Genomic DNA, 24,587 nt, shown 5'->3' on the forward strand with positions numbered 1-24,587 from the left:
TACGAAAGAGCGTCAACGAGGCCACTTTAAAAATTTACATACCTTTATTTACTACAAATTCATCTCTACAACAAAATGCCATAAAGAAAAGCTATAATTTAATTTAATCACCAGTGTGATGTATGTAAGGAACCATGCTCAGGTCATTGCACTGTACACCCACCACAACCCCACTTTTCTTATTCACAGACATGAAGATCATAAACAAAAAATTGTAAGCCCTCCAGTGGACTATCCAATTCAGATTCAGTAACATAATTCCTAAATACTGAACTCCTAATGATATATGATACTACATGCATTTGATCCACCTGCAGCCTTTGAGCATACCTGTATAATGGCTCATATTCAGTTTATCATCCCAATCTCATAATCAGTGTTAGCCTTTTTCTTTCTGTAGAATCAAAATACGATTCTTTCACTTCAACCCTGTTGTCTTCTTCCATGAAGTCCTATGCTATCACAGTTTCTATGTTGAAATTACGGATGTAGTGGAAGCATGAACAAATAATCATTCCAGGAATGGCTCTCGTTTCCTTTTCTCCATTCATCCGAATCGATCACTGCTGTTTTCACCTGCATTACTTCTTTTTGAATTAAGGTTGGTGGGACGCTCATGAGAAATTTAAAGTTCAGAAGAATGCAAGGTTCAATGAATATACCTTTTACGTTTGCTCTTCAAAACTGTGGAAGTTGAAGGATTGCTGTGCCAGTTCCTCTTCCTCTGATTGATGAACCAATTGTTTATCTGCTTTAATTGCAAACCAGTTTCCTGTACCAACCTAGCCTTGTCTTCCTCCTGAAAATTTATATGAAAACCATGGTAGTTAGGTATCGAAGGGCAAAATGTGAATGCAGTTGGCTTACTAAAGGATTGCCAAAGCAGTTTCAGCTTGTAGGCTAGGCTACAATTTTACATTTAAACCTGTTTATATGTGTTCATCTTTAAGTAAGTATTCTAAAGACTCCCACAAGCCTACAAGCATGGCAGGAAAACCAAAAGACTTTCAAATCATAAGCATGCAAACTCAAAGAGCTTCTCATTAACCTATACTTACAGTTGGATATGGCCACTTTGAATGTGATTGCCACCAAGCTTTTAGCACAGAGGTGGTGTCACCAGGAAGCTTTCCAGCTCGTCTCTTGCGCAAAATTTCCTCCCGTATGTCTACGATTTTCTCCTTGTAACCCTGTGAAAAGTTTGCTTAGATTGGTAACAGAGGAAATGCAACAGATTTACACTCAACAATTCCATTTTGTCACCTGCTTCAGCTCATGCTTCAACTCTTGCCTCACACGCTCCATCAACGACCTTTCGCTCTCTGTCGGGATAAGAGGGCCGAATCCCATGCTGTCATGACCCTCCATGCTTCCATCAAACAAGTTTGCATCGCTGTCGACTTGGTCGTCTTCATCATCAGACATCGTAGCACCCGTGCCTTCACCGGGGGAAACTCCTGTTCATCCAGTTTGTATAAGAAACTAAAACTTCGGTGCTCAAGAGCCATGATCACTACCATTACATAAAAAAACATTACCTGTTAAGCTTTGTAGTGATTGCTCAATCTCCCAGCAAGCCATCACTGCTTCCATGGCATGCACCCGGACATGTTGTTGCAGTTGTTCTTTAAAAGAACAAAGCAACAAAACATAATGCCTCTATAAAATCATCAACAAGCAGAAACAATCAGAAACTATCAAAATTAAGTTAACATATTGTTAATTATGGTAATTGGGTTTAAGCTTAAGGATCAAGTGAAGAACATCAGCAAATGACTTTGCAGAGAGCAAGAGTTGTCTTGTTGTGGTATGAATATCAGCTTTTGTCTTCCCGCATGTTTATTTTTTTCTTTTGTTATAAAAAGCTGGGGTTGTGTCACTCGAGACTCGCTTTTATTATGTTTAAATTATATCTGTCAGCACCACCACTGTCCATATCTTGTAGCCTTAAAGCTTTTTCAGATCCCTATACCCCTATTTTTTCAAAATCTTCAGGAATCTCATTATTTCTTCTCATGGCCAGAAACATTTCAACCATGCCAAGTCCTTCCCTTGTGCCACCATCTCCAACCCATCTTGAAAATTAAATCCCATAACTTTTTTGTTTTAAATTCAACAATTTAAACTTAACCGCAATACTTAGGATCTGTTTGAAACTGATTCTAAAATTCTTAAAAGCGTTTTTTGACAATCAAAATTTCTTTCGTGCAACACAGAACAAAATTTCTCGATTCTCGTTAACTCTACCCAAAATTGAAGAAAAATTTCTCATTTCCAAAGTGCAGAATTTGTAAATACTAAAATTCGTCTGTCCTACTATAATCTTACTAATTTGTGTTCTGATTGAAATTATGATGCTTAATAATTGTTCCAATTTTTAAAATATTCTTTATAGTCGATTGGCCAAATTTGATGACTCATTAACAATTCAAAGCCGAGAGACACAAGTCAGCAAATTAAGTCATCACAAATTCACACAAGCAATCAAAAAAAAAAAAAAGGCATACCATGAACTGATCAAGCTCCTTATCATCGCCCACCATGCCGTGGCCCAAAGCCGAGTACTTAGCCACCACATTCTGCGACTGAGCCAGCTGGGCGTCGATCCTCGGCAGCTGGTCCACCGGCGTGGCGATCCGCAGGCACGCCACGTGTGCCGACAGCAGCGGCTCGTACAGCGGGTGTGCCAGAATCTCCGCCTTGTGCCTTGCGTTCTGCCAGTTGATCATTCCGCCGTCTCCGCCGCCGCCGCCGCTCTCCACGACGATGTCTGTCTTGTTGAGGCTGCTGTCGGGCTTGAGGTCGGCGGAGTCGTGGGAGATGGTGGCGGCAATCATGGAGTCGCCCGCGACGGCGGTGACGTCATCGATGACGTCGCTATGGTTGCGGTGGAGGATGGGGCGGTGGGGCTGTGAGAGCCATTGGTTGGAGGCCTGGGAGGTGGTGGAGTCGGAGGCGGTGACGTGGAGGTTGAGGAAATTGGAAGCGCCGCCGCCGCCGTTGTTGTTTGGGCTGTTGTTGTGGTTATTGTTGGCGTCTGCGTTGGTGTAGTTGCGGAGGAGGGCGGTGTTGAGCCAATTTGGGGCGGGCTGAAATGGGTGGTGGGGCTCCGTGGGCTTGGAGTTCGGGTCGTGTTGGTCGGATTGAAATGGCTGATGCTGTTGTTGGGTTTGGTCTGTGAAGTGGTGGAGAGGAAGGTCCTGCTGGGAGAGGTGGTTGTGGTATGCCATGATCGACGATCAGCTGAGTATTAAAGTAATTGCAGAGACAGAGACAGAGGACACTCTGTTTCTCTGTGTTTTACAAATTAAAAAGGAGCAATTGTAGAAGATGATTCTGAGGACATGGATATGAAAATTTAGAAGCTTTCTGAGAGTCTGAGAAGATAGGAGAGAGAGACAAGACAAAGATATATGGCTGGATTTGATTATATCTATCTCTCTGTGTAGAGAAACTACACGGTGTGTGTGTAGAAACTTAGAGAGAGAGAGAGAGAGAGAGAGAGAGAGAGAGATGCGAGCTTTTTTGAGTTTTGGGGAGAGAGATATTGAAAGGGTTTAGTTAAAGCTTTGAGAGCTTATATATGGGATGGTACCAAAAACGTATATGAGGAAATTGAGGAGCTGTTTAGACAGAGAGAGGTTTTTGGACAGAGTGGTTTTCAGGCAAGCAAAATGAGCTCGAGAAACTGCTTTAGCAAGAAAAAAAATGGTGGGATTTTGTGGCAGGTTTTAATATTAATTAAGGAGCCAAGGAGCCCAAGGGTCCCCTATTACTATTAAACGAATATTTTATTATTATTATTTCACAATATGATATAGGAGTTGAAAGAATAGAAAATTCGGATCAAATAGTTGATTTTAGAATATAATGGTATTTTAATTTCTTTACAAAGAAAAATAATGGTATTTTGAATCTAATTAAGGGTAGCAAAGATTTCTTTAATTAAGAAGCAAAATGTTTGGGTTTGATTGAGTGAAATTTTATAAGACCACTTATTATATTTTTTTCCCCCATTTAACATAATATATGAGATTTACTATTCGGGTAGGTTTTTTTTTTTTAACGGACTATTCGGGCAGTTATTATCAATCCACCTTTCACTTTATGAGAATAATACTAGTCTTACCACATTTTTATATTACATGATGTGGCAGCTGATATGTACATGCCACATCAGTTAATTAATATGATTAATACTTTTTATTCATTTATTAAAATATATTTTATTGATTTAATTAATGTGACATATGATATGAATATGCCACATCATTTAGTACAAAAATATGAGATAAAAATGTGTTAAGTATAGCATTACTTTATTTTTAATTTAAAAAAAAATTCACAACCAGAAGTTAGCATAGGAAAAAAAGAACAAAAAGTAAAATAACTCAATGAAAATCTTGGCATATTATTATCGTTGATGGGGGATTAATTTAATAATCACTGATATGATGTTTACTTTTGTATGAAACCCCAATAAATAAAGATGATAAAGTTTTGTCCATTTGCGTAGACTTTTTAAACATCCATAAATCGTATGCGATTTGAAATTAGATGAACTATTAGAATTGAATTAGATATTTGTCTAGAATGATACAGAATATTAATCCTTACAAAAAAAAAAAAAAAGGTTTAACATAATCAAATAGTTATTACAATTAGAACGGAGCTTAAACACGAAATAATACTCTAAGTAAATGCAGCTTAATCCAAAATTGTGACCGGTAATATCGTGATTAAATTTTGGATTAGATGAAGATGAGGCATGGGGAGACTAATTTAGCTAAAGAAGTTGCCTACACAATCCTAAAATGGTAACAATTGCATCAAAGTAGAACCATATAAAACATTTCAACCCTCTCAATCAATAGCAAAATTAAAGTGGTTTTGTGAGAGGACACACTCACCACCCCAAAGTTACTCACACGTGATCGTCATACTCGAATATTTTGATGCCAAAACAATTTGGATTATAGAAAAAGCAATTTTAACACTCCCTCCTCTCACTCCACTACCATATGCATGTAAAAGCAACTTCCCAATTACGAAAGTACACAAACTGTATCTAGAAAACGCCCTTATTAGTTTATATTTGTACTGATTAGTAATAGTATCCCACAACTCTTGGAGCGTGCCGTCCACGTCACCCTAGCTAGCGTGGCCAACTACCAATCTGGACCATCCAACCACAAAGGCGATGTATTGCTCAAAACGGCACCGTATAATCACAGGCTTACTGGCTACTGGCTACCGGCTACGGCCGGTGAAGGGGAGAAGAGGAGCCGAGGATCGTAGAAGGAGGGGAGTCGGGACCATGAATTACGTCGCTCCTCTCTCCGGCACTCGCGGGAAAACGACGCCTCGACACGCGTCGTGCGCTGCTCGCTTGGACCACGGCGATGGGACCCGCACCAAGCACGCGCCAAAACGAGAGAATCGCAACCTTACACGTGGCGTGCTGTGAGAAGCGGGACCAGTGAGAATTTTTGACTTCTCTGACAGCCGCCGGCTAAATCAATTCGAGATGTGGTCCCCTTTGTGGGATGCGGTCCCCACTTTCGAGCCCGGTGGGCCCCAAAATGGCAAGATTAGGAAAAGGGTTCTAAAAAAAATACAAAATAAAAACGGTGAGGGCCCACTTGGGGGGAGAGCGGGTGCTGCTGTGTGTGGCGTTTATGGCGAACTGTTCACCTACATGGCTAATAAAACTAAAAGGCAAATGGTCCCCTACCTAGTTGCTCTTTGTATTTTTCATTTTTATTAAATATTTTTTCAATTTTAAATTTATTTACTGTTATATTTTGTTTGCGGAAATCCCAAAATTTGAACTCTATATAGAGTCAGCTATTTATACACAATTACAACTTGAGCTGAAATTTACTTTCTAAAGGCCAGTTTGATTTTTGTTTTTTGTTTTTTGTGCTATGATATAAAGGAAAATAAGAGCTATAATGGAAGTGAGGATGAGATGGGAGGATGGGAGGGAGAAGTAACAAATGTGAAAATAATTTCAAATAGATTTCAAATTTTAAATTTTGTTTTCACTTTTGTTACTCCTCTCTCTCATCTTCCACTCTCATCACTCCTCTCTCCCATCTCTCACTCGTATCTTTCCTATCAGTCTAATCTCCACTCTCATTCTCATTTCCATTCTAACTCTTTTTTTTCCTTTATATTATGGCACAAAATAAAAAAATTTGAAATGGTTATCAAACAGGCTCTAAATTTGTCCATTTAATTATAGAGGGACAGCCAATAGCGGAAATATGTTTAAATATACGTTCAACATCCTCGTTTCACCAAACCAAATTGAAGATGTAATGATTCAATTCAAGTGTTTTAATCTTATCATACAACTTTACTACATTATTGTTGTACAGAACGAATACTTGTCCTCATTTTTCTTTTTCACCCCTACAATCTCTCAATTTTATTCATTTTAAATATAAGTGATTCGAACATACGACCTCGGTTGCAGGAATAACTACTTAATTACTTGAGTTATAAGCTCCTTGTCAATTTTATTTCTATTTCTTTGACAAACAACACAATTTACATTCTAGTGATTTAATTAAAATTAATCTCAGATCAACAGGAAAAAAAATCAGCAAAATCAATGAATGGGTGCTTCTGTTTGCACCCACTACTAATATTATCATATCATATGGTTCTTACCCATTTTAAAATTATTTATTTAATTTGAAAAAAAAAATGAAGATAGATATCCTTTGTTCTATCCCTTGCTACCATCTTTTAAGCTCATAATTCTATATATAGATAGATATTGTGCGGTTCCTACGTACGTACCTTCACTTTATGGGACATAATCTTATACTAGTTAAGATAAAGCCTCGAGATGATTAAAAAACAATTAGACCCTAAACCTATTTTATAATTCTGAAGCGACAAAAGAAGAAAGTATATTCTATGGCATACGGTCTTGGCTTTGGATAAGGACTGGTAGAAATTTAATGTCAAGTATGACTTTGATTTCCTAATACTTTACAATATTATGATTTAAAATAAGAGCCATGTATGTACATATGGTCCTACATTTACCTCATTGTCTTGCCTTCTCAACCATCTTAATTAGTATTGAATTACCTACACTCTACTCTTCCATTCTCAAATATTCTTAGTTGAAAGGTCGATGAATGAGTAAATTACTTCTAGGGTTTTGACTTAGGTATGAATTAAACCATTTGATTATAGCGGGTTCGTAAACGGTACCTCTTTTTAGTAGTAAAATCTACTTCTAGATGTAAGAGATTTGTAATTCAAGTATTTGAGGGCAGATGTTCCCAATATTATTTGTATAAAAATATACTTTTAGGGTTTTAATCTTGAGATATGATATTATATATAATCAGACTAAGAACTTCATATCTATCCATTAATTCTCAAAATCAATTGTAATTATTCACGACACAATAACATAATACGTCAAATTGTCTAACCTATGAGATTATAGTCCAATGTTTTTGTCACAAACTAATTGGAAAGACAAATCTTCTCCAGTCAGAAAGTCTGACATATTTGACAAAAAATTGTTAACATAAATCATTGATTAGATGATTAGTATGTGTATTAGTCTATGCACTTTAATTAGACTCGAATTGAAAACGAAAACTATCACGGTTTAAAAAAAGTAAAAGTAGGGGGTCATATGAATGGGACAATTTTACCAATATGAAACCCAGCTAAGACGGCTCTTGTCGCATCTCAAAGAGTCAGTCGCTGTTCCAAGCCATGCGTGCCTTTTATATTCATTATTCATATGTCATTTCTTAATTTTATTTTAATTATAATAATAATAATAATTTTTATTTTATGTCTAGACCTCAATCTCAATCGCTTGTCAGATACTATTTGTGTTTGGTTTGGCAAAAAGAGAAAGCAAAAGAAGAAGGCACTATTTCTCTTTTTGGCATCAACCCAACAACGCCAACATTAGTTGGGGATTAAGCAGATTTGTTAATAGAAGTTTCTTTTGCTGGTGACACCTAATCCTTGGATTAGAGATCTTAATCACCATCCTTTTTCTGTTGTGGCACCCAAAAAAAATCAATCGAGTGTACCTGCAATCACCAAATTCCTATTCATTGCTTTGTTGATCATGACTTGGGAGTTGGTTCATAATAATAATAATAATTTTAAGGGATCATATGCATATATATAATTTTCATTAATCATTTTCCACCGACATTCAAATTTATAAAGCTCAAAGTTTTCGTTTGGAATAAAGGGTATTTCTCAATATTAATGGCTTGGTCGACTAAATATTTGTGTTAAAAAGAATACAAAAACATATGGGTAGTAGGATGAGTATTTTGAAAATGAAAAAAAAAAAAAAAAACATCACTAAACTATACTCGTACCATTAGCTTATGATAATTGTGAACACAAAATAAGTTGCAAGCACATAAGCAAGAGTTTTGTAGAGACAACTGTATACATGTGTGTGAGTGATTATTAGTCGTCTAATGTGAATTTCACAATAGAATTCACACAAATATACAACTGACAATTACTCATAAACGCATGAAAATATGTTTTCCTGTTTAATAGCACATAAGGGAATGAAATAGTTTGTGAGCTTCACATTATTATCTGTAACATAACGACTGGAAAAATTACACTATGAATGTGTGTTGCATGCAATTTAAAAGGGTGTGAAGAAACAATTTTTCATTTTTTTCCAAGGACAAAAAAAAATATATACATATAAACAGTTCGTGAATGGTTGTGCAGTCTACACGTGTCATGCTTCAAGCCCAAACGTTAAGAATCAATTGAGACGGTTTCGTAGGGCATCCGTTACCTGTGACCTGCTCAACGTGTAATTGGCGGGGTTGTCGAAGTCCAGCGAATCACAGCCCGCCACAAGTTTCCGCTAGGGACGGGTTTCACACTGGGGCCCACACGTTTTACACGAGGCAACAAGTGAAACCCCAAGTGTGGTCCCCACATGGATGATGCATGCATACGACACACTTTCACACTCACTAATTGTAAAAAACCAAATGGATTTGCCAAAAACGTGTGATTAGTCGTAGGTTGATTGGTAGATTGGTAGATTGGTTGATCAGGAATTTGTGTGCGTTAATTGTGTCTGCCAAGATTAAGGTTCGTTATTTTTTAAATTATAAGTGGAGCCCACTTAATTATGGAGGGGACAGGATTTAATTAGGGATTTAGGAGGAGAGTGGAAAAGGTCTTGTATAGGGTTTTTGTCTGTGTCCTTGTCTTTTATAATTTTTGGATCCAATTCTTAATAATTAGGGCGTACGTGGGATGGTAGATGGGATTTGTGATGATTTGGATTTTGTTGGCTTGTCATAAAGTTTATCGAGCTGTTATTTGTTTTTTCCACATTGTATGCCGACTACTTCTACTCTAATCCCTTTTCAATACGTCGTTTGTAAAATCATATTGTATTTTAATTATTCAAATCGTCTAATTTTTAGATATTTTTTTTAAAGATTATTTTTGACAAAAAATCATTAGAATTCAAAATTATTTGACAACTCAATTAAATAGTTGGTATTTATTGTTGTCTTTCCTTGAAGTACTGTGTTTGTTAATTTTGTTGATTCCAATTAGATGCCTTAATGATTTTTAATTTGCCTGTCTTTTTACAAAGATGATCTATAAATAAAGACTTAAAAAATAGACAGTTTAGATCGTTAAAAAAAAAAATTCATAAGAAATTCTAAAAGATGTCCGTCGAATAACGAATCCCGAAAAAAAAATTGTACTATCTATATATGCAAACGTGCAACATATTTACACAATTGTACTCCTAGAAGAGGTGGTATCTGCTGCACTCCTAATTTCATTGGAGTTTCGAGGCGCATGTTGGGGTCCCAATTGTGTGCTTCAATGGTTGGCCTTGAGTACATCAGGTGTATGTAGGCTTATTATAAACATTCTAAAAAGCGTACATGTGTCTTGAAGTGGTACGGATGAATGACAATAGTTAATCTCATGTGTTGCAAGTTATGTTACGTAAACTGAGACCCTCAGCCCAAGCTCGTGTGTTTCGTTAACACAAATGCATTACTTTAACAAACTTCAAACTTTTTGACATACTTTTTATGAAAATACGTGACATGACTATTAGATAATCTAAATTATATTTGGCATACATCACGTCTCGATCGACACCCTTGTCAAATTCATATGTACTAATTTTTGTCACCACAACATCCCTTTCTTTTATCAATGGTTCTACCAATTGATACGTTTCCATAAATAATTGAAATTCACTTTCTTGATCTATATCTTCAATTCTAGGAACAACCCTCTTTACGTATGTCAATTTATCTAAACTTAAATGAGAGATATATGTATTTTCATTAGAGTAAGTTTGGTGAGGTGAATCGGTCTCCCTCAATTAGTCCTAACGAAAAGATTCTGAATTTGACAGATCCTCCATCTTTGTATATAAATATATAATATAATATACGTACAGAGAGTTTTAGTTTCGGATATCTCAAAATAAGCTTATTTGACAAAATTTGTTACTTGTAATTTTCAAATAATGCTGGAAAACAAAGTCCTCGTTGGTTTCCAAACTCGTAGTTATCAGATGGTGTCTGTGGGGTAACATTCTTTTGGAAGAGACTTGGCAAAAAGGTCAAAGGAAGCAAGTAGGAAAAGCGAACCCCATTGTGAATTGATGTTCAGGAAAAAGAAAAGAGGAAAAACCACTCGTGGATTCTCATTTGATCAAATACCCCATTATTGGTTCGTTTTGACCACTCCATCTCTCCATGCATGAATATATGAAAGTAGCTCATGATCTGACTGATGAAAATATATACCTATTATTCAAAATCATTGTTGTGCTTTTTCTTTTCCCATTTATGCCAAATCATTTTCTCTCCCATTCATTCGCATCACCAAGCTACCATAGCTAACCCTAGCTAGCTAGCCGAACAGATGAAATGGGCATTAAGTTTAAGTGGAATATTTTGTGCTTGATGCATAGCGTGATAATTAGACCAACAGTTGTGATCACAAACTTTTGTGATGTGCTTGCCTTCCAATATTTATTGGCATTGAGTTGTCATCGAACCCTAAAATCAACAGGTAGTGAGTGGAACAACTCAGAACATTATGCAGAATAATATACTTTAAAAAGGACAGATGTACAATTTTAATTAGTTATGGTGCGCGTGACGATGATGTTACCCCACACAAAGTATGGGGTGGCCTTATCCAGAGTTTGAAGAAACGTTTTTCTGTGTTTGGTATTGAAGACATTTTATGTTGTACCCCGTTGATGCTTGCTTATCGAGGCGCACTTGTGGCTGAAATCATTGAGAAAATGGTATCATTTGGGAACAATTATAGAGGGGAGAATTTGGCAAAAAGTGAGAGAGTCCGGGGAAAAATGCTCACAAGAATTATAAATCATACAGAAATCGCATAATTGAGACATGCAATTTGCTGTGCTTAGATTAGATACGTGTAATTCAGAAGATGCTCTTCTACATCTTCACCGTCAATGCATGCATGCACGTAATCTTGGGTTAATTAGAGAGGGTTTTAATTAAGGATTGTAAGTAATTAGGATCATGTTATCTTGTTTGAACTTCATGTTTTGTTACTGGGTTTTGGAGATTAATAGCTGGTTTTTTAATATGATGATGGGATTAGGCAGTTGCTAATTTTACCCACCTTCTTTTTCGACTTCATGTTCCTTTGCCTCCTCTCTGGCCCCCCCTCCTCTATCTCTTTGTTAGGCTTTCTTGCATGGACCACAAAAACACTGAGCATTTCGTGCATGGACCACTCAACCACTCACCTCTACTTCACTGTGCTCCTTAACCCCACGCCCCACGCCCCACCCCCCACCCCTCCCCAAGAAAAAAAGACCAAAAAAAAATGTCAAAATGTTTGAAAGATACATGTGGGAATCCAATCTCTATTCTTGACCTAGGCATATTTAACTGCCAATGTTCCACCCAATCTTTTATAGCATTTGTACTTGGTATTGTTAAGAAAGGAGCTTGATCTTTTTGTTAAAATCCCCTCTATCTATCAAGGTCATTGAATAAAACCCAATTGCTAATTCTCTTTACTATTGAGTTTTTGGGTGATAAGGAAATCGAATACAAAACTTCAGATCGAGAGGTGAATGCTTTTGGGTGTGAGTCGCTAGATATGTTTAAGTAAAGTTGAATGATTGAGATTTGAATTTTCAAGTGAGTGAGAGAGAAAGGGAGAAAGAGGAAGGAGATGATCCACCTTTAAGAAAGTTGCTAATTACAATTAGCCTAGTTAATTAATATCTCATGTAAAAGAGTGCAAAGTAGATAATATTTTGTTTTGCAAAGGACAGCTTCCGCTGGGGAAGCGTGAAAACTTACCATCTTAGGCTGTAAGAAGAGGGAACAAAAGACCCAGAATGGTAAAAAGGAAAAAGGACAGCAACTACATATATATATATATATATATATATATATATATATATATATATATACCCCACCAGCTCAATTCAGCTAATGTAGGCGATATTGATAGATGATGAGGAAAATAAAAGAAAAGAAAGCAACAAAAGGACATATAATAGAGCAAAGCAAAGCATGGTTTTGATTTGATCATGTTTTGTTTATTGCCCTTTCTTCTGTGATGTCACACCAGCCATCAGGTGCCTCACAACCCTTTTTAAATAAATAAATATTTTTTTTAGTACAAGTGATAGTAAGAGATGAGGTTTTCTCGCAAACACAACATAGTCATGATGTTATGAAGATTCGAATTTAAGACCTCAGTTGGCAAATCAATGCCATTTTATATTTGGCTAGATCTCGTTAGCGTTCTAATTTTTTTTATTATTAATCAGAGGCACTTGCCAACTTGAATGAGCATGAGTTTCCCTCCAAAAAGAGTTTCAATTCAAATGACCCTATCTTTTATTTTTTTTATGATGAATTAAGTTTGTGTGCTGCTATATTGCAAGAGTGTTTTTGTCAAATTCTTCTCACCAGTGAGATTGAAATTTGTGGACTTTAGGGAAGTTTATTTTATGCTATTTGTCAATGCATGCCAAAGAATAAATCTAGGCCTTGTGGGATGAAGCTTGACCTACTTTTGGAAATTTTCTAGTTTTTGACAAAATTTGTTCAGAAGGGCTGCTAAGGGAATATTGGCACAGTGATCATAAATTTGGAATATTTTTCAAAGTACTATGCATGAAGAAATTTGTGTATGTATCTATGGAAATTGAAAACATTTTGACATTTTTATCATTGTTTGGTGAAAGTTGTCAAATAAAATTGCTGACCACCAAAATGCGACACTGAAAATTAATATGTATTATTTCCAATGTGTTGGCATATCATCTTCAAAGTTATCTTTCCTTGAAAGGCAACACAAAATTGTCATCAAACATTACATAATGTTGGGTGCTGACATCTTCCTCCCTCCTCAATCTTCAGGTTCATTCATCCTTGTATATTCTGGGCTAGTTAGGCCCATGCAACATCTGGGTTTCACGCATCCCCGACTATCACAAGAGACCCAAATAAAACGTGTGAGTACGAAACGAGTTATAAACTCATATGTTTTAACTTCGAACTCTCACATTGATAAGAAATTGGATTGTATTGTCTTGAAAAAGGTTTACATAAATTTAAGGAGGCGGGACATATGCAACAACAAAACAAGTTCACATGTTACACACATGTCATTCTCTATCAAAAACCACAATTTAAAAAACACATTCGTACAAATTTACAAATTTATCAATCACTTTCGTTTGTGTACCATTCTAACTGAATCACATTTCCCACAATTTTTTCTGGGTCACATCGCATTGTTTCATTTTCTCTATCTATACACTGTTGCCGTACACCCAACTGCAAACCAGAGAAGGACCCTATTTCAGGGTTCCAACTAGCGCCATAGGCCCACCAAACAAGCCCATGTTTACTGCTCCTTTCACCTAACCTAAGGAACAATCCTAGTACCAACTATCCCTATAGAACTTCTAATTTTAATTTTAAATTTTTTTAGGGTCGTAGCTGTTTAGCACTATTAATCAAAAGAGATTTATGTTAAGGATAAATACTCACTTCTATCCGAATCGTATTATAAGATTCACTTACATCAACGGCTGACAGTCACTCACGCACGCATAAATGACTGTTCATAACATATCTTATAAAACAAGTTTCACTTTTACATGTACAATTTTTTTTTTTTTTTTGCACACGTGTGTAAACGACGGACCGTAACATTTCTTATAAAAAATGTTTCTTTTTTGAAAAACTTGTCTTACACGTGCATGTAAGTTATAATCAATCAAATCGTTTGTCCTGGTCGACATAAGAAAAATGACTATTATTTTCCCTTTCTTCCATGTATGTAACTCTGTTTTGGATAGAGAATGACTCGTATAGCGAACCCATTGGGCAATTATAACATGTTGATGTACAAACATCATAGAATTGAATTGGTGATGGGATACAAATGTGACCGCATAATGGAAGAAAGTCTCTCTCCCAACTCTTAACACAGTTGCAGGGTCAGGCTTTTATCCCATCTTTCACTTTCATTACATCTTCATCACAGAGAGGCGTGTTCTAAATTTTAAGTATCATTGCAAGTTGAATTGATTGCTAGAGCTATCTTATGTTTCCTTATGCGTGCATAAGCAATTTTTAACCACTGATAGATGTAAAGTGTACAATTTATTTATTATTGTATTTCACCACCGTCACGAGCCGCTGACACTAGCAAATGAAATTAATCTTACTATTTACTGTTTAGCAGCACATGAATTCTCTTTTACTTTTGTATGTTGTTTTGTCTTTGAAAATTAAATTGGGAGAAAGTGATTTGAGGTATGGTCGGAGGAACCTCTTAATTTGGTGGCTTGAGCAGTTGAGCTAATACTGGTGGAGGCCACTTTTACAGCATATGACTGTCCCTTAATAATACCATTGCCAAGGGGACCGTGGAAACGAATCTTATTCTTGTCAATTTATATAAACAACAAGAAACAATAACATCAATCAACTCACCAAAATTTCCAAATTTGTTCACAAGTTTTTTCCAAAACCTCCGAGAGTAGCAAAACTCATGGGTCCAGTTGACGTACAATAATTTTAGGCTCATTAAGATGTTGTACAACTTTAAATAAGTATACAGGCTTAAAATTATTACAGAAAAGAAATATAAATAACAACTGATAAAATCATCGGTAACATGTTCTGAAGGTTTTTTTTTATTTTTAAAATTACTCCGGTCGACTCGGGAGATGTTTCAAATTGAGTGAAGACATAAGAAGCTGGCTGTGTTGAATGTGCAATTAGAGGAAGCATTTTGATCACCAAAATCCGAAACAGAAAATGTCAGCTGAGTAAAATATCTGAAAATATGAAATTATGGAAACTATGGCTGTACTTGAGTTGAGATATACAATTCTATACCTTAAACTTCAACAGTGTGAATGATACTAAAATTATCCGGTCATACCAGCATGTTCCATGAAGAAGAATTAGAAGGCCATCTGCAAGAGAGATCACTAATTTTAGACTGACAGATATTCAACAAAACATGTCCATGAATAAGCTCAGAAGTCAATTGTGAAGCATTATCAAGGAAAGAATGAAACCTTCAAATAAATCTCCAAATCATTTCTGTGATATTCTGCGTCTGTCGCCCCACAATCTGGAATATGCAAACCAATTTCACACTCACTTCCCTTGTCCCTTACCCAATTTCACAAACTGCTCCCCTCACTTCCCTTGTCCCTTACCCAATTTCACAAAATTTCACCGAGAAATGGTTGTCCCTCAGCTACTTTCCAAATGCTCTCCAGCTAAAGCAGGCAAGTGCATGGAGCCTGTCGCCGTCTTGAGCTTGTCGCTTAATTCATCCAACACCGAGTAGATCTCTTCTGATTTAGGGTGTGTCTTGTCAGCAACAAGAAACTCATGAACTACATCACCAATCTCAATCATGCTACATCCAGGTAGCTTGCAAAAACTTGCGTCAACCATTGCCTGTCTAACTGCTTCAACCCTGTCAAACCTTCCAGCTGCAGCATACATATTTGCTAACAACACGTAGGAACCCCCATCCATTGCTTCTAAGTTGAAAATATGGTCAGCTGCCCACTCTCCCACCTCAATATCACCATGAATGCTACAAGCATTAAACAGTGATCCCCACACAATTACATTTGGTTCAATATCCATCCTCTCAATGAGCTCCCTTGCTTCTTTTAGAAGTGCAGCACGGCCAAGAAGATCAACCATGCAACCATAATGCTCAACTTTTGGGGTGATCTTATCATTTTTCACCATCGAATCAAAGTATTGCTTGCCTATTTCAACCAAACCAGCATGAGCACAAGCATGTAAAATCGAAAGAAAGGTTATGCTATCCGGAATAGCACCTGATTTTCTCATCTCGTCAAAGAGCTCTATTGCAGATCCAGCCTGCCCATTTGACGCATATCCAGAGAGAATAGTGTTCCATGTTGCAACAGTTTTTTTATCCATTTGATCAAACACTTCTCTAGCTGCTTCAATAGAACCGCATTTTGCATACAGGTCTACCAAAGAGGTCCCGATGAACTCGTCCCAAAGTCCATTCTTCTCTGCAAATTTCCGAACCCAATTCCCAAGATTAATAGCTCCGGTTTGGGCACAAGCAGACAACAAGCCTGAAATTGTGTACCTATCAGGCTTAACATCCCAAAAACACATATCCTTGAAAAGATCAATTGCTTCCCTCGAAAACCCATTAAGGGAATAACCACTTATCAATGAGTTCCACACCACAGAATTCTTCTCAGGCATTCCCTCAAACACTCTCTTTGCATAATCTAAACAGCCACATTTTGCATACAAGTCAACCATTGCAGCTCCCAGTTTCACACTTAACCCAAAAGTTACCTCTTTTCTCACATACCCATGAATTTCTCTCCCAAGTTTCAAGTTTTTCGATACCGTGCAAGCCGATATCAATGCCAAAATCGCGCCTTCATTGGCCTCAACCTCTCCCACTTTCACCATCTCCCTAAAAACCTCACAAGCTTCCAAAGCCATCCCATTTCGCGCATAACCCATTATCATGGCATTCCAGAAAACAACATCCTTCGCCTTAAATTCATCAAACACCTGCCTTGCACTCTCAATTTTTCCGCAAACCCCATAAAAGTTTAGCAAAGAACTACACAAAAACCTATCCGAATCAAACCCAATTCTAACAACCACACCATGAACCTCCCTCCCTTTCTCCACAGCCAATTCACTAGCACAAGCTTTGAACACAAAAGGGTACGTGAACTGGTCGCCAACCGCATTTTCGCGTACCCTCATATTGTTATACATTGATAAAGCAACAAATGGGGTTTCTGATTGAGAATATGCTTTGATCATGGAATTGTAAATGAAGATGCTTGGCTCTTGGGTTTGAACCAAGATGCGTGTGGCGTAGTTCAGAGACTGAGGGAACAGGAAGGAATTGGCGATTTGGGTGAGGATGAAATGGTTGTAGGAAAGGCCTGAGATTATAGATTTGGCATGGATTTGCTTCAGTTGATTAAGGCTTGTGCAGGTTTCTATGAGAGCTAGGAGTGACTTGGGTCCCTGAGTTTTCATTATAGCATCAGTGGATCACTGGGAATTGTACCAGTTGTTCAGTTTATGTCACTGTATGGCGGCGGGGAAATGAGGAGGGAAACAAGAGTCGTGCAAGGTTTTTTGAGTAACGGCATTTCAAAATAGAGACTAGTTTTGATAACTCATAAAATCACAATAAAAATTTAGTTTTGACTTCAAATTCCTTACATAATTATCTAGATAACAATATTTTGTGTTTGATACCCAATACATATTAGTGTATTTTAATAATGCTTTTAAACATTTGATATTCAGGTAACATCAATACATAATACTTCAAGAAAAGTGGCATAACTCTTAGGAAATAATCATTGATCTGGTTTCGAAATTAAACAAGACGTAAGATAAAGACCACAAATGTTTGTTAAAAAATAAAGAGACCACAATTGATCAATCCGACGACAATAATCACCTGCCAAAATGTTTGTAAAAAAAAAGTAAAGCCAAATCGATAGGTTGAACAGGGTGACAACTTATTTCACAACATTGTACAAAATTACAATATGAATATAAATGTACAACAGAACACACCCTAATAATAAGAATTTGTTTTCAGAAGTCGATAAAATGGAGGGAGGTTCCCCGGCGAATCTCAAGAACACATAACTATAACTCCTGCCGCTGCCAATAAAAAGCTGGCATTGTTTACTGACACTGAAAGCATTGTTCCTCTACTCTAACATAGTACATTTTGGGAGCTAATCCAGCTGATGTTTTTAGTGGGAAGAATCATCATGCAGTCCCAACAACACGAACATGATATGGGGGCCCACGGCAGAAAATCGGCTCATCGGAGGATTTAGTTCTTGCGCGAGCCCTGAGAATATCATTAGCATCATCGATCACCGAGGCCGCTACCAGTGTGTACTCTCCTGGGACAAGAAAATACAGAGAGAAAGAATGCTTGATTTCTTGAAGCGAAGGAACCTCCACATTGATCCCGCTCAAAACACCTACATACAAATCAATCGTAAAACACATCAGTGACACATTGTATTGCATCTATGAAAATTGCAATGGAAGTTCTAATAACACTGATTGCCAAACAAACAGTTTCAGAAATAAACAAAAAATAGGCAGGATTAAAGAGGTGATTGAAGAAAGGCATCATCATAGAACATTACCTGAACACAAGACAGTTGCCTTTGTACCCTCTACGCAATTCTCTCCAGCAACATCTCGGCATGTGATGCTAAGACTCATCTTGATCTTCTCCTTTGTGTTATTACGAACCACGACTTCCATCGGAGTCATTTCATGCGCCAGCACAGAACCCTTAGCTGCAGCAGAGTGAACTTGAACATTGGGAGAATTGTGCGAACTAGAATTTTCAGGTTCAAGGGCATATCTAGAAAGCCTGAAGCAAAATGTCAATGGGTCTGGCAGCAGTACATCCATAACTGATGTCTGAAGGGCTGCCTGTATAGCATCCTTGATATTTAGCTCCCCAGAGCTGTTCCGCCCTGATTGCCACCTAACCTTTATTTTAGATATGAGGTTCTTGATAGAAGCATTAAGTTCCGCTTTAGTATTCCTTTCTGAAAAGCTTGAATTTCTGCCACTATTAGCCCCATCTGCCAGATTATCCTTCACAAAGAAAGAATCATCAAGAACTGGTAATTTAAAATGCTCCAGTGGTATCAGTACCCTTGCGGAGCAATCTCGATCAATTCTTGTTTTAGGGTAACCATACTCAGCAGCATCTCGATCTCCAGAAAGTCTATGATCATGACTAAAGTTCTCCAGCTGGACTGAAACAGTAATTTCAAAGACAACATCAGTGGGATTAGACAGCTCAAGTTCAAGAAAGCGCAGTCCCCAACTTCCTCTGAAAGGATCAATCTTCACCAATCTGTCCATCTTAGTTGGAGAACTAAGAGCTTCAGTAGGGCTATCTTCTATATGAACTGGTTTTGGAAGGTTTTCACCCACTTGCGCAGGAATCTCCATTGAGAGCAGACGAGCCTTTACAAAAGACAAACCCTGCAAAACACAAATCTGCAAAGGAACAACCAGGCGCCTGCCAGGGGGAACAGCAGATTTATTTGTGGCAGGATCTCCAATATTTGTCAGAGGCCCTGAAAAGTAAAATGTAAAGCATTATTGTCAGAAAGAGAAGTTATTGGTACTCATACTCACTACTCAGGAACAAGGTGCCACAGAGATACAGAGAGCTGTAACTCATCACTATGAAAAAACTCCAACAGTTAACTTTAACAATTAGTAGGAACACATCAATAAAAAAAAATAAAGGTTTAGCATTCAGTACCAAATGCTGTGAGAGTATATGTGGTGTGGGTAACCTAACCTCCCTATATCAAAGCTAATAAAGCCAAACTCTAGATTGTGTGTGTGTGTGTGTGTGTGTGAGAGAGAGAGAGAGAGAGAGAGAGAGAGAGAGAGAGAGAGAGAGAGAGAGAGAGAGAGAGAGAGAGAGAGAGTATTATATAGATTTATCAATACCTGCATAATGGATCAACAATGTGGGGTTACTTCCATCCTTAGAATGCCTCACAGTGCCTCCAGAACCACTCCTGCCTGCAGTATCTGCATCTGCTAAGACATGCCGCCAAGCCCTTAAGGTCACAGGTAAAGTCACTTCTGCACCAGGCCTCAACGGAAGGGCTGAGTTTAAGGTTTCAGATGCAATCGAGATAACAGAATCTTGGTTTTTTCCTGATAGTGATACATGTGCTTGCTCAACTGGAACAGTACCTGCATTAGCCAGACTTATCCATAAATCATGAATTTCACCTTCATGTAGAATGATTGCACCGTCACCCCCGACAACACGTGATACCAGCAATGGTAATGGTGGTACCACAGAAATGTTTGGAACAGATATATTTTTCAACCTCGCAGACCCACAGCATCTGAATGGGTCAGAAAGCACAAGTCCTTGTGTAGCTCCAAGGAGCAGATTGTCAACATCCTTAAACAGGTGTTCAGTAATAACACCAAAGCAGTGGACAGTGCACCCAGGAATTGTTACCGTCCCCACCGAAGTCGGGATCCCAGATAAAGTGACCACCTTTGATGAATTGGGTGGAAGGTTTACAGTAACTGGAAAAGCATCAAAATTTCCTGAAGGCACTGCGAGATATATACTATCAACCCTCAAATCAAAGCCGCATGGGTTTGCCAGTTCGACCAAAATCTGAACTGGTTCTCCAACAATCCAAATCAGCTCCTGTTTGGTGTTAGTATTTGCATCTCCCTTGCTAAATGGCGTATAAATAAAAGGCCCAGTATTAGCAGCTCCTGCCCACCAGTCTTCTCTTGCTGGATTGCGCTTTACGATGTCCATTTGCGAAGGATGCATAGGAAAAGAATACAATCTAGAAGCAAGTATGATTAAATTAGAAAAATCCTCAAAAAATTTGATGAGAATTAAATGAAGAACATAATGGTGATTTGCCTGTATCCTTAACATCAATATTCAGTTCAGGATCACCTTAGATATGGGAGATTTTTAAAAACAAAGGAATAGATTGTTACTCATCGGCAATAAGAATAGAACACTTCTTAGCTCTACCACAGGATCTAAGCACATTATAGTTCCACAAAGAGTATATAGGTAAATAAAACATTGTTTTAAAAAAAAAAAAAAAAAAAAGGCTCTAAAGCAAGTAGCCTCAACTAGACAGAAACAAAAAGTAAATAAGAAAAACTCTAGCATCCATAAAAAAATCATCACGTTGGGCAGAGCTAGCAGGTATTCACTTCTCATTGCTCTGCAGTCTTTAAGATTAAAAGGAAAAAATAAGGAACCTTTCAAATGAGTTTACTTCAGATTCGTCTGTAATTCATGTATCAGAAAGATCTGTTTCATTGCTGCTCTGCTAGATTAAGCATATTAATTGCCTTTGAATAGATAAATAATATATATAATAATTATGGTAAACATATAATTATTTGTTCAACTCCTAGGTATCATGGTCTCTGTGCAACTATATACTTGTCTTGCAATAAAGACAATGGGAAAAAAATTACCTAGAGCACAGCAAATAATATTGTTGTTGGGCTTCATAAGAAATAAAATGTTCATGTACTAACAGGAAAAATGCATAGGTACTGGTGAAGACCTAATGAAAGGTAAAGCAGGGTCAGCACAGCGAGTTCCCGAGGGCAATCTATCTGCTGAATTTGAAAGTGCACTAGCAAGGCCATTTTGCCCAGCTGGTGTAATTAAAGGATAATATGATCTTAGTAGTCTTGCAGCTGCCCCCCAGGCAGCAAGAGGATCTCCTGCACGGACGGCAGATAGAAGAATTTCTCTTAGTACAACCATCTGTAGTGTGCTCCACTGAGACTCAAATAGAGAGACTACTGACTGGTGGAGCATTTTCCCACCCTCAGCAAGGCTTGATCCAATTTCCTTCTGTGCAGAAATAAAACCAGAATGAGTAGCTGAAAACTTACTAAGGCTCACAAACAATCAAAGCCACACAACATATAAGAAGGTTTACACATGAAATTTACTGGGAAATAAGCATGCAGACAGACCGAAATGCAAATTGTGACCCGGAATTTTTTGCTTAATACTTATATACTCACTTTGGAAGGAGAGTCTTCTGCGGAAGCTCTACTTTGAACACGATATGCTCTTGTGGTCATTGCTAAAACTTGCATTGCACTAATAGCAGCCAGTCTATTATCTTGTTGCAAATATAACTGAGCTACCTGCCTCGAGAAAAAAGCAGCTTTTCGCTGATAACCAAGAGTTCCGTATAACCGAGCTATTTCAACATATAATACGAGTCTATCACTGGCATCAATAAGAGACTTAGCACCATCTGCTGCACTTGTTAGGTATCCCACTACCTCCTTAGCCAGCTCTCGTCTGCCAAAATAAACCAAAAATAAATCCGTAAGATGAAATAGTGTAAATAATAACTCTCTTCCTATTAGTATTTGTGATCTAATTCAACTTTTTAGAGCCAGAACATTATCCAGTGAGGTCGAGGGATACAATCATACAAGTAATACATGCTGCCTTTATCAAATCATATAACGGTCATGAACAAATTTTACCTGCAAAGAAACCTTGCCATTTTCAAAGTAGCCTCTAGTTCAAAAGTTAAGGGTGAAACTCTGCACAGAATAGATTAATAAAAGTAACTGTTAAAAGAATAAGTACATAACTAAAGTAACAACCATTTAAACACAACGGAATCTATGAATTACCTCTGAGCATGCTCTTGTATAAATGACTTCCTGTAGTGCGAGATGACACTACTATACCGAAATCTAACTTCATCTTCCACAGCCGAATCCTTTTCGCCCATTCGATCAATCTAACAACATGAATATATAAATCAGTCATAGGAAATAAAGCAATAAGTAAACAGAAAGCCATGCAAGTCTACGTTACTAAGCACAGGTAACCATGCAAAAGTCCAGAGAAGTAGCTATTACCAGTAAGGCACAGACATTTCCCTCCAATGCACCAGCATACCAGAAAAAATCTCCAGTCAACCTAGCAAGTTCTAGTGCAGTAGTATAATGAGCATTAGCATCAACAGGTGACCCTGCCAACAAGCAATAATCACCCATTGTCTTCTGGGCACGCCCAAGCCTCCGTTTCTTCGCCTTTATAACCTGTCATTTTCATTGATTTTGCACTTTACTTTTCAGTACCAAAAAATGATAGAATTCATAACATTTAGCACAAAGAAAGAAATCCACATACCACCACTCCAATTCAGATACAACAAAACTATATATTAACAATAATAATAATGATAACAGCTTAAAATTCTATAGGACACCTAGACATGAACCTCCTCTGAGTTGAGAGTAGCTTGAGAATCCAAAGGCGTCTTGACAATAGTCCCTGCAGGCTCAGCTTTCAGCACCCATTTCTCAAACTCCATCAGCAACGACGCCGCTATGTCCTGCATCATCGTCTGCAAGTGAAACTCTTGCGTCGCCCGATCTGCTGGCGGAAACAGCATCAAGTTCCCACCTTTCTTGCTCCCATCCTCCAACTACAACAAAAAAAAAAATCCAAAAAGTTTCAAATTAAGAACAAGAAAAGAGAAGAATCCAAAAAAATGGAGAAAAGTCTAGATTCTGAATCTCGAGACCTGAGAATCGCCGGGGCAGAAGGCGAAGCAGCGATCGACGAGGGCAGAGGCGTAGGCACGGCGAGCCGAGTCGAATTGGTCGATGACCGAGTCGAGATCGGGAGACGAGGGGCAGTGGCAGATGCCGATGACGGCTAGGGTTTTGCGATTGGACTGAAAGTCCTCCCAGGGGGACGGTGGGGCCCCACCGACGATGAACTTAAACCGGAGGCTGCCGGAGTCCCATGGCTGATTTGAAAATGGGGACTTCTGGTGCTCAGTGTAGAAGGAGCTGATGGCGGAGAGAGGGATCGTCTGGAGGCGGAGCAGCATCGAGTGGTAGTCGCGCAGGAGGACGGGGGGCACGTGGCCGATGGGGAGGACCGCCACGCGGATCATGGAGCTGGTTTCGATGCTGACGTCCGGCTCCATTTTTGGGCGGGGATCGGAGAGTCAGGGGATTAGGCGTGGGAGTGAGTGTAGAGGATCGGGAGCATGAGAGTGGAAGTGCCGCTGTGAGGAAGACACAGATCGCGTTCTCGGATTTTGGTTAGTTAATAAGATTGATGGAGAGGAGGGAAAGGTGTTTGGTTGCGGAGTAATGCGGACTCTGATTGGGGACAGAGATGCCCTTGGACGAGTTTATCATTTTCTTTTTCTATTCCTCTATTTATTTTAAAAGGTGCACCTTAAAATTATACTTTCTTTTGGTTGACGAAGAGGGATTGAATTCGGGTGTGATAGATAGACACATTCTCTTGAAAAACTCACCTAATCAACGTCTATCAATGAAAAATTACACTGTCATATGCAATTTTGCAAAGTTGTAGTAAAACAATTTTTAACTTAAAATTCGTATTACAAAATTTTT

The 24,587-nt window shown here is 38.0% G+C and overlaps 3 protein-coding genes across 9 annotated transcripts; all 3 read right to left on the minus strand.

Annotated features, from left to right (window-relative positions):
* On the minus strand, window positions 21-3,700 carry LOC18790083 (homeobox protein knotted-1-like 3). Of its 3 annotated transcripts, none has more exons than XM_007222068.2 (6): window positions 2,508-3,700; window positions 1,539-1,659; window positions 1,264-1,457; window positions 1,059-1,190; window positions 663-799; window positions 21-576 (listed from the first exon to the last, which is right to left on the minus strand). In XM_007222068.2, exons 1-6 carry the CDS (start codon window positions 3,228-3,230, stop codon window positions 573-575), a joined length of 1,311 nt encoding a protein of 436 aa, XP_007222130.1. In that variant the 5' UTR covers window positions 3,231-3,700; the 3' UTR covers window positions 21-572. The 3 variants fall into 3 exon arrangements, with proteins under 3 accessions (XP_007222130.1, XP_020409919.1, XP_007222132.1); XM_020554330.1 differs by having other exon boundaries at window positions 21-587; XM_007222070.2 differs by having other exon boundaries at window positions 392-584.
* Window positions 15,044-17,761, minus strand: LOC18788643 (pentatricopeptide repeat-containing protein At1g08070, chloroplastic). Of its 3 annotated transcripts, none has more exons than XM_020554332.1 (3): window positions 15,632-17,761; window positions 15,447-15,526; window positions 15,044-15,304 (listed from the first exon to the last, which is right to left on the minus strand). In XM_020554332.1, the coding sequence occupies exon 1, from the start codon at window positions 17,625-17,627 to the stop codon at window positions 15,813-15,815; it is 1,815 nt and encodes a 604-aa protein (XP_020409921.1). In that variant the 5' UTR covers window positions 17,628-17,761; the 3' UTR covers window positions 15,044-15,304; window positions 15,447-15,526; window positions 15,632-15,812. The 3 variants fall into 3 exon arrangements, with proteins under 3 accessions (XP_020409921.1, XP_020409920.1, XP_007224904.1); XM_020554331.1 differs by having other exon boundaries at window positions 15,044-15,308; XM_007224842.2 differs by having other exon boundaries at window positions 15,251-15,526.
* LOC18791309 (trafficking protein particle complex II-specific subunit 120 homolog) lies at window positions 17,966-24,401 on the minus strand. 3 transcript variants are annotated; one of them, XM_020554333.1, is made up of 10 exons: window positions 23,738-24,401; window positions 23,432-23,638; window positions 23,067-23,249; window positions 22,836-22,945; window positions 22,683-22,742; window positions 22,206-22,491; window positions 21,734-22,026; window positions 20,112-20,986; window positions 18,773-19,726; window positions 17,966-18,601 (listed from the first exon to the last, which is right to left on the minus strand). In XM_020554333.1, the coding sequence occupies exons 1-10, from the start codon at window positions 24,146-24,148 to the stop codon at window positions 18,381-18,383; spliced, it is 3,600 nt and encodes a 1,199-aa protein (XP_020409922.1). In that variant the 5' UTR covers window positions 24,149-24,401; the 3' UTR covers window positions 17,966-18,380. The 3 variants fall into 3 exon arrangements, with proteins under 3 accessions (XP_020409922.1, XP_007225443.1, XP_020409923.1); XM_007225381.2 differs by having other exon boundaries at window positions 21,734-22,029; window positions 23,738-24,400; XM_020554334.1 differs by lacking the exon at window positions 23,738-24,401 and having other exon boundaries at window positions 21,734-22,029; window positions 23,420-23,542.

Source organism: Prunus persica, chromosome G1, assembly GCF_000346465.2.
Source record: "Prunus persica cultivar Lovell chromosome G1, Prunus_persica_NCBIv2, whole genome shotgun sequence".
Taxonomy (NCBI): Eukaryota; Viridiplantae; Streptophyta; class Magnoliopsida; order Rosales; family Rosaceae; genus Prunus; species Prunus persica.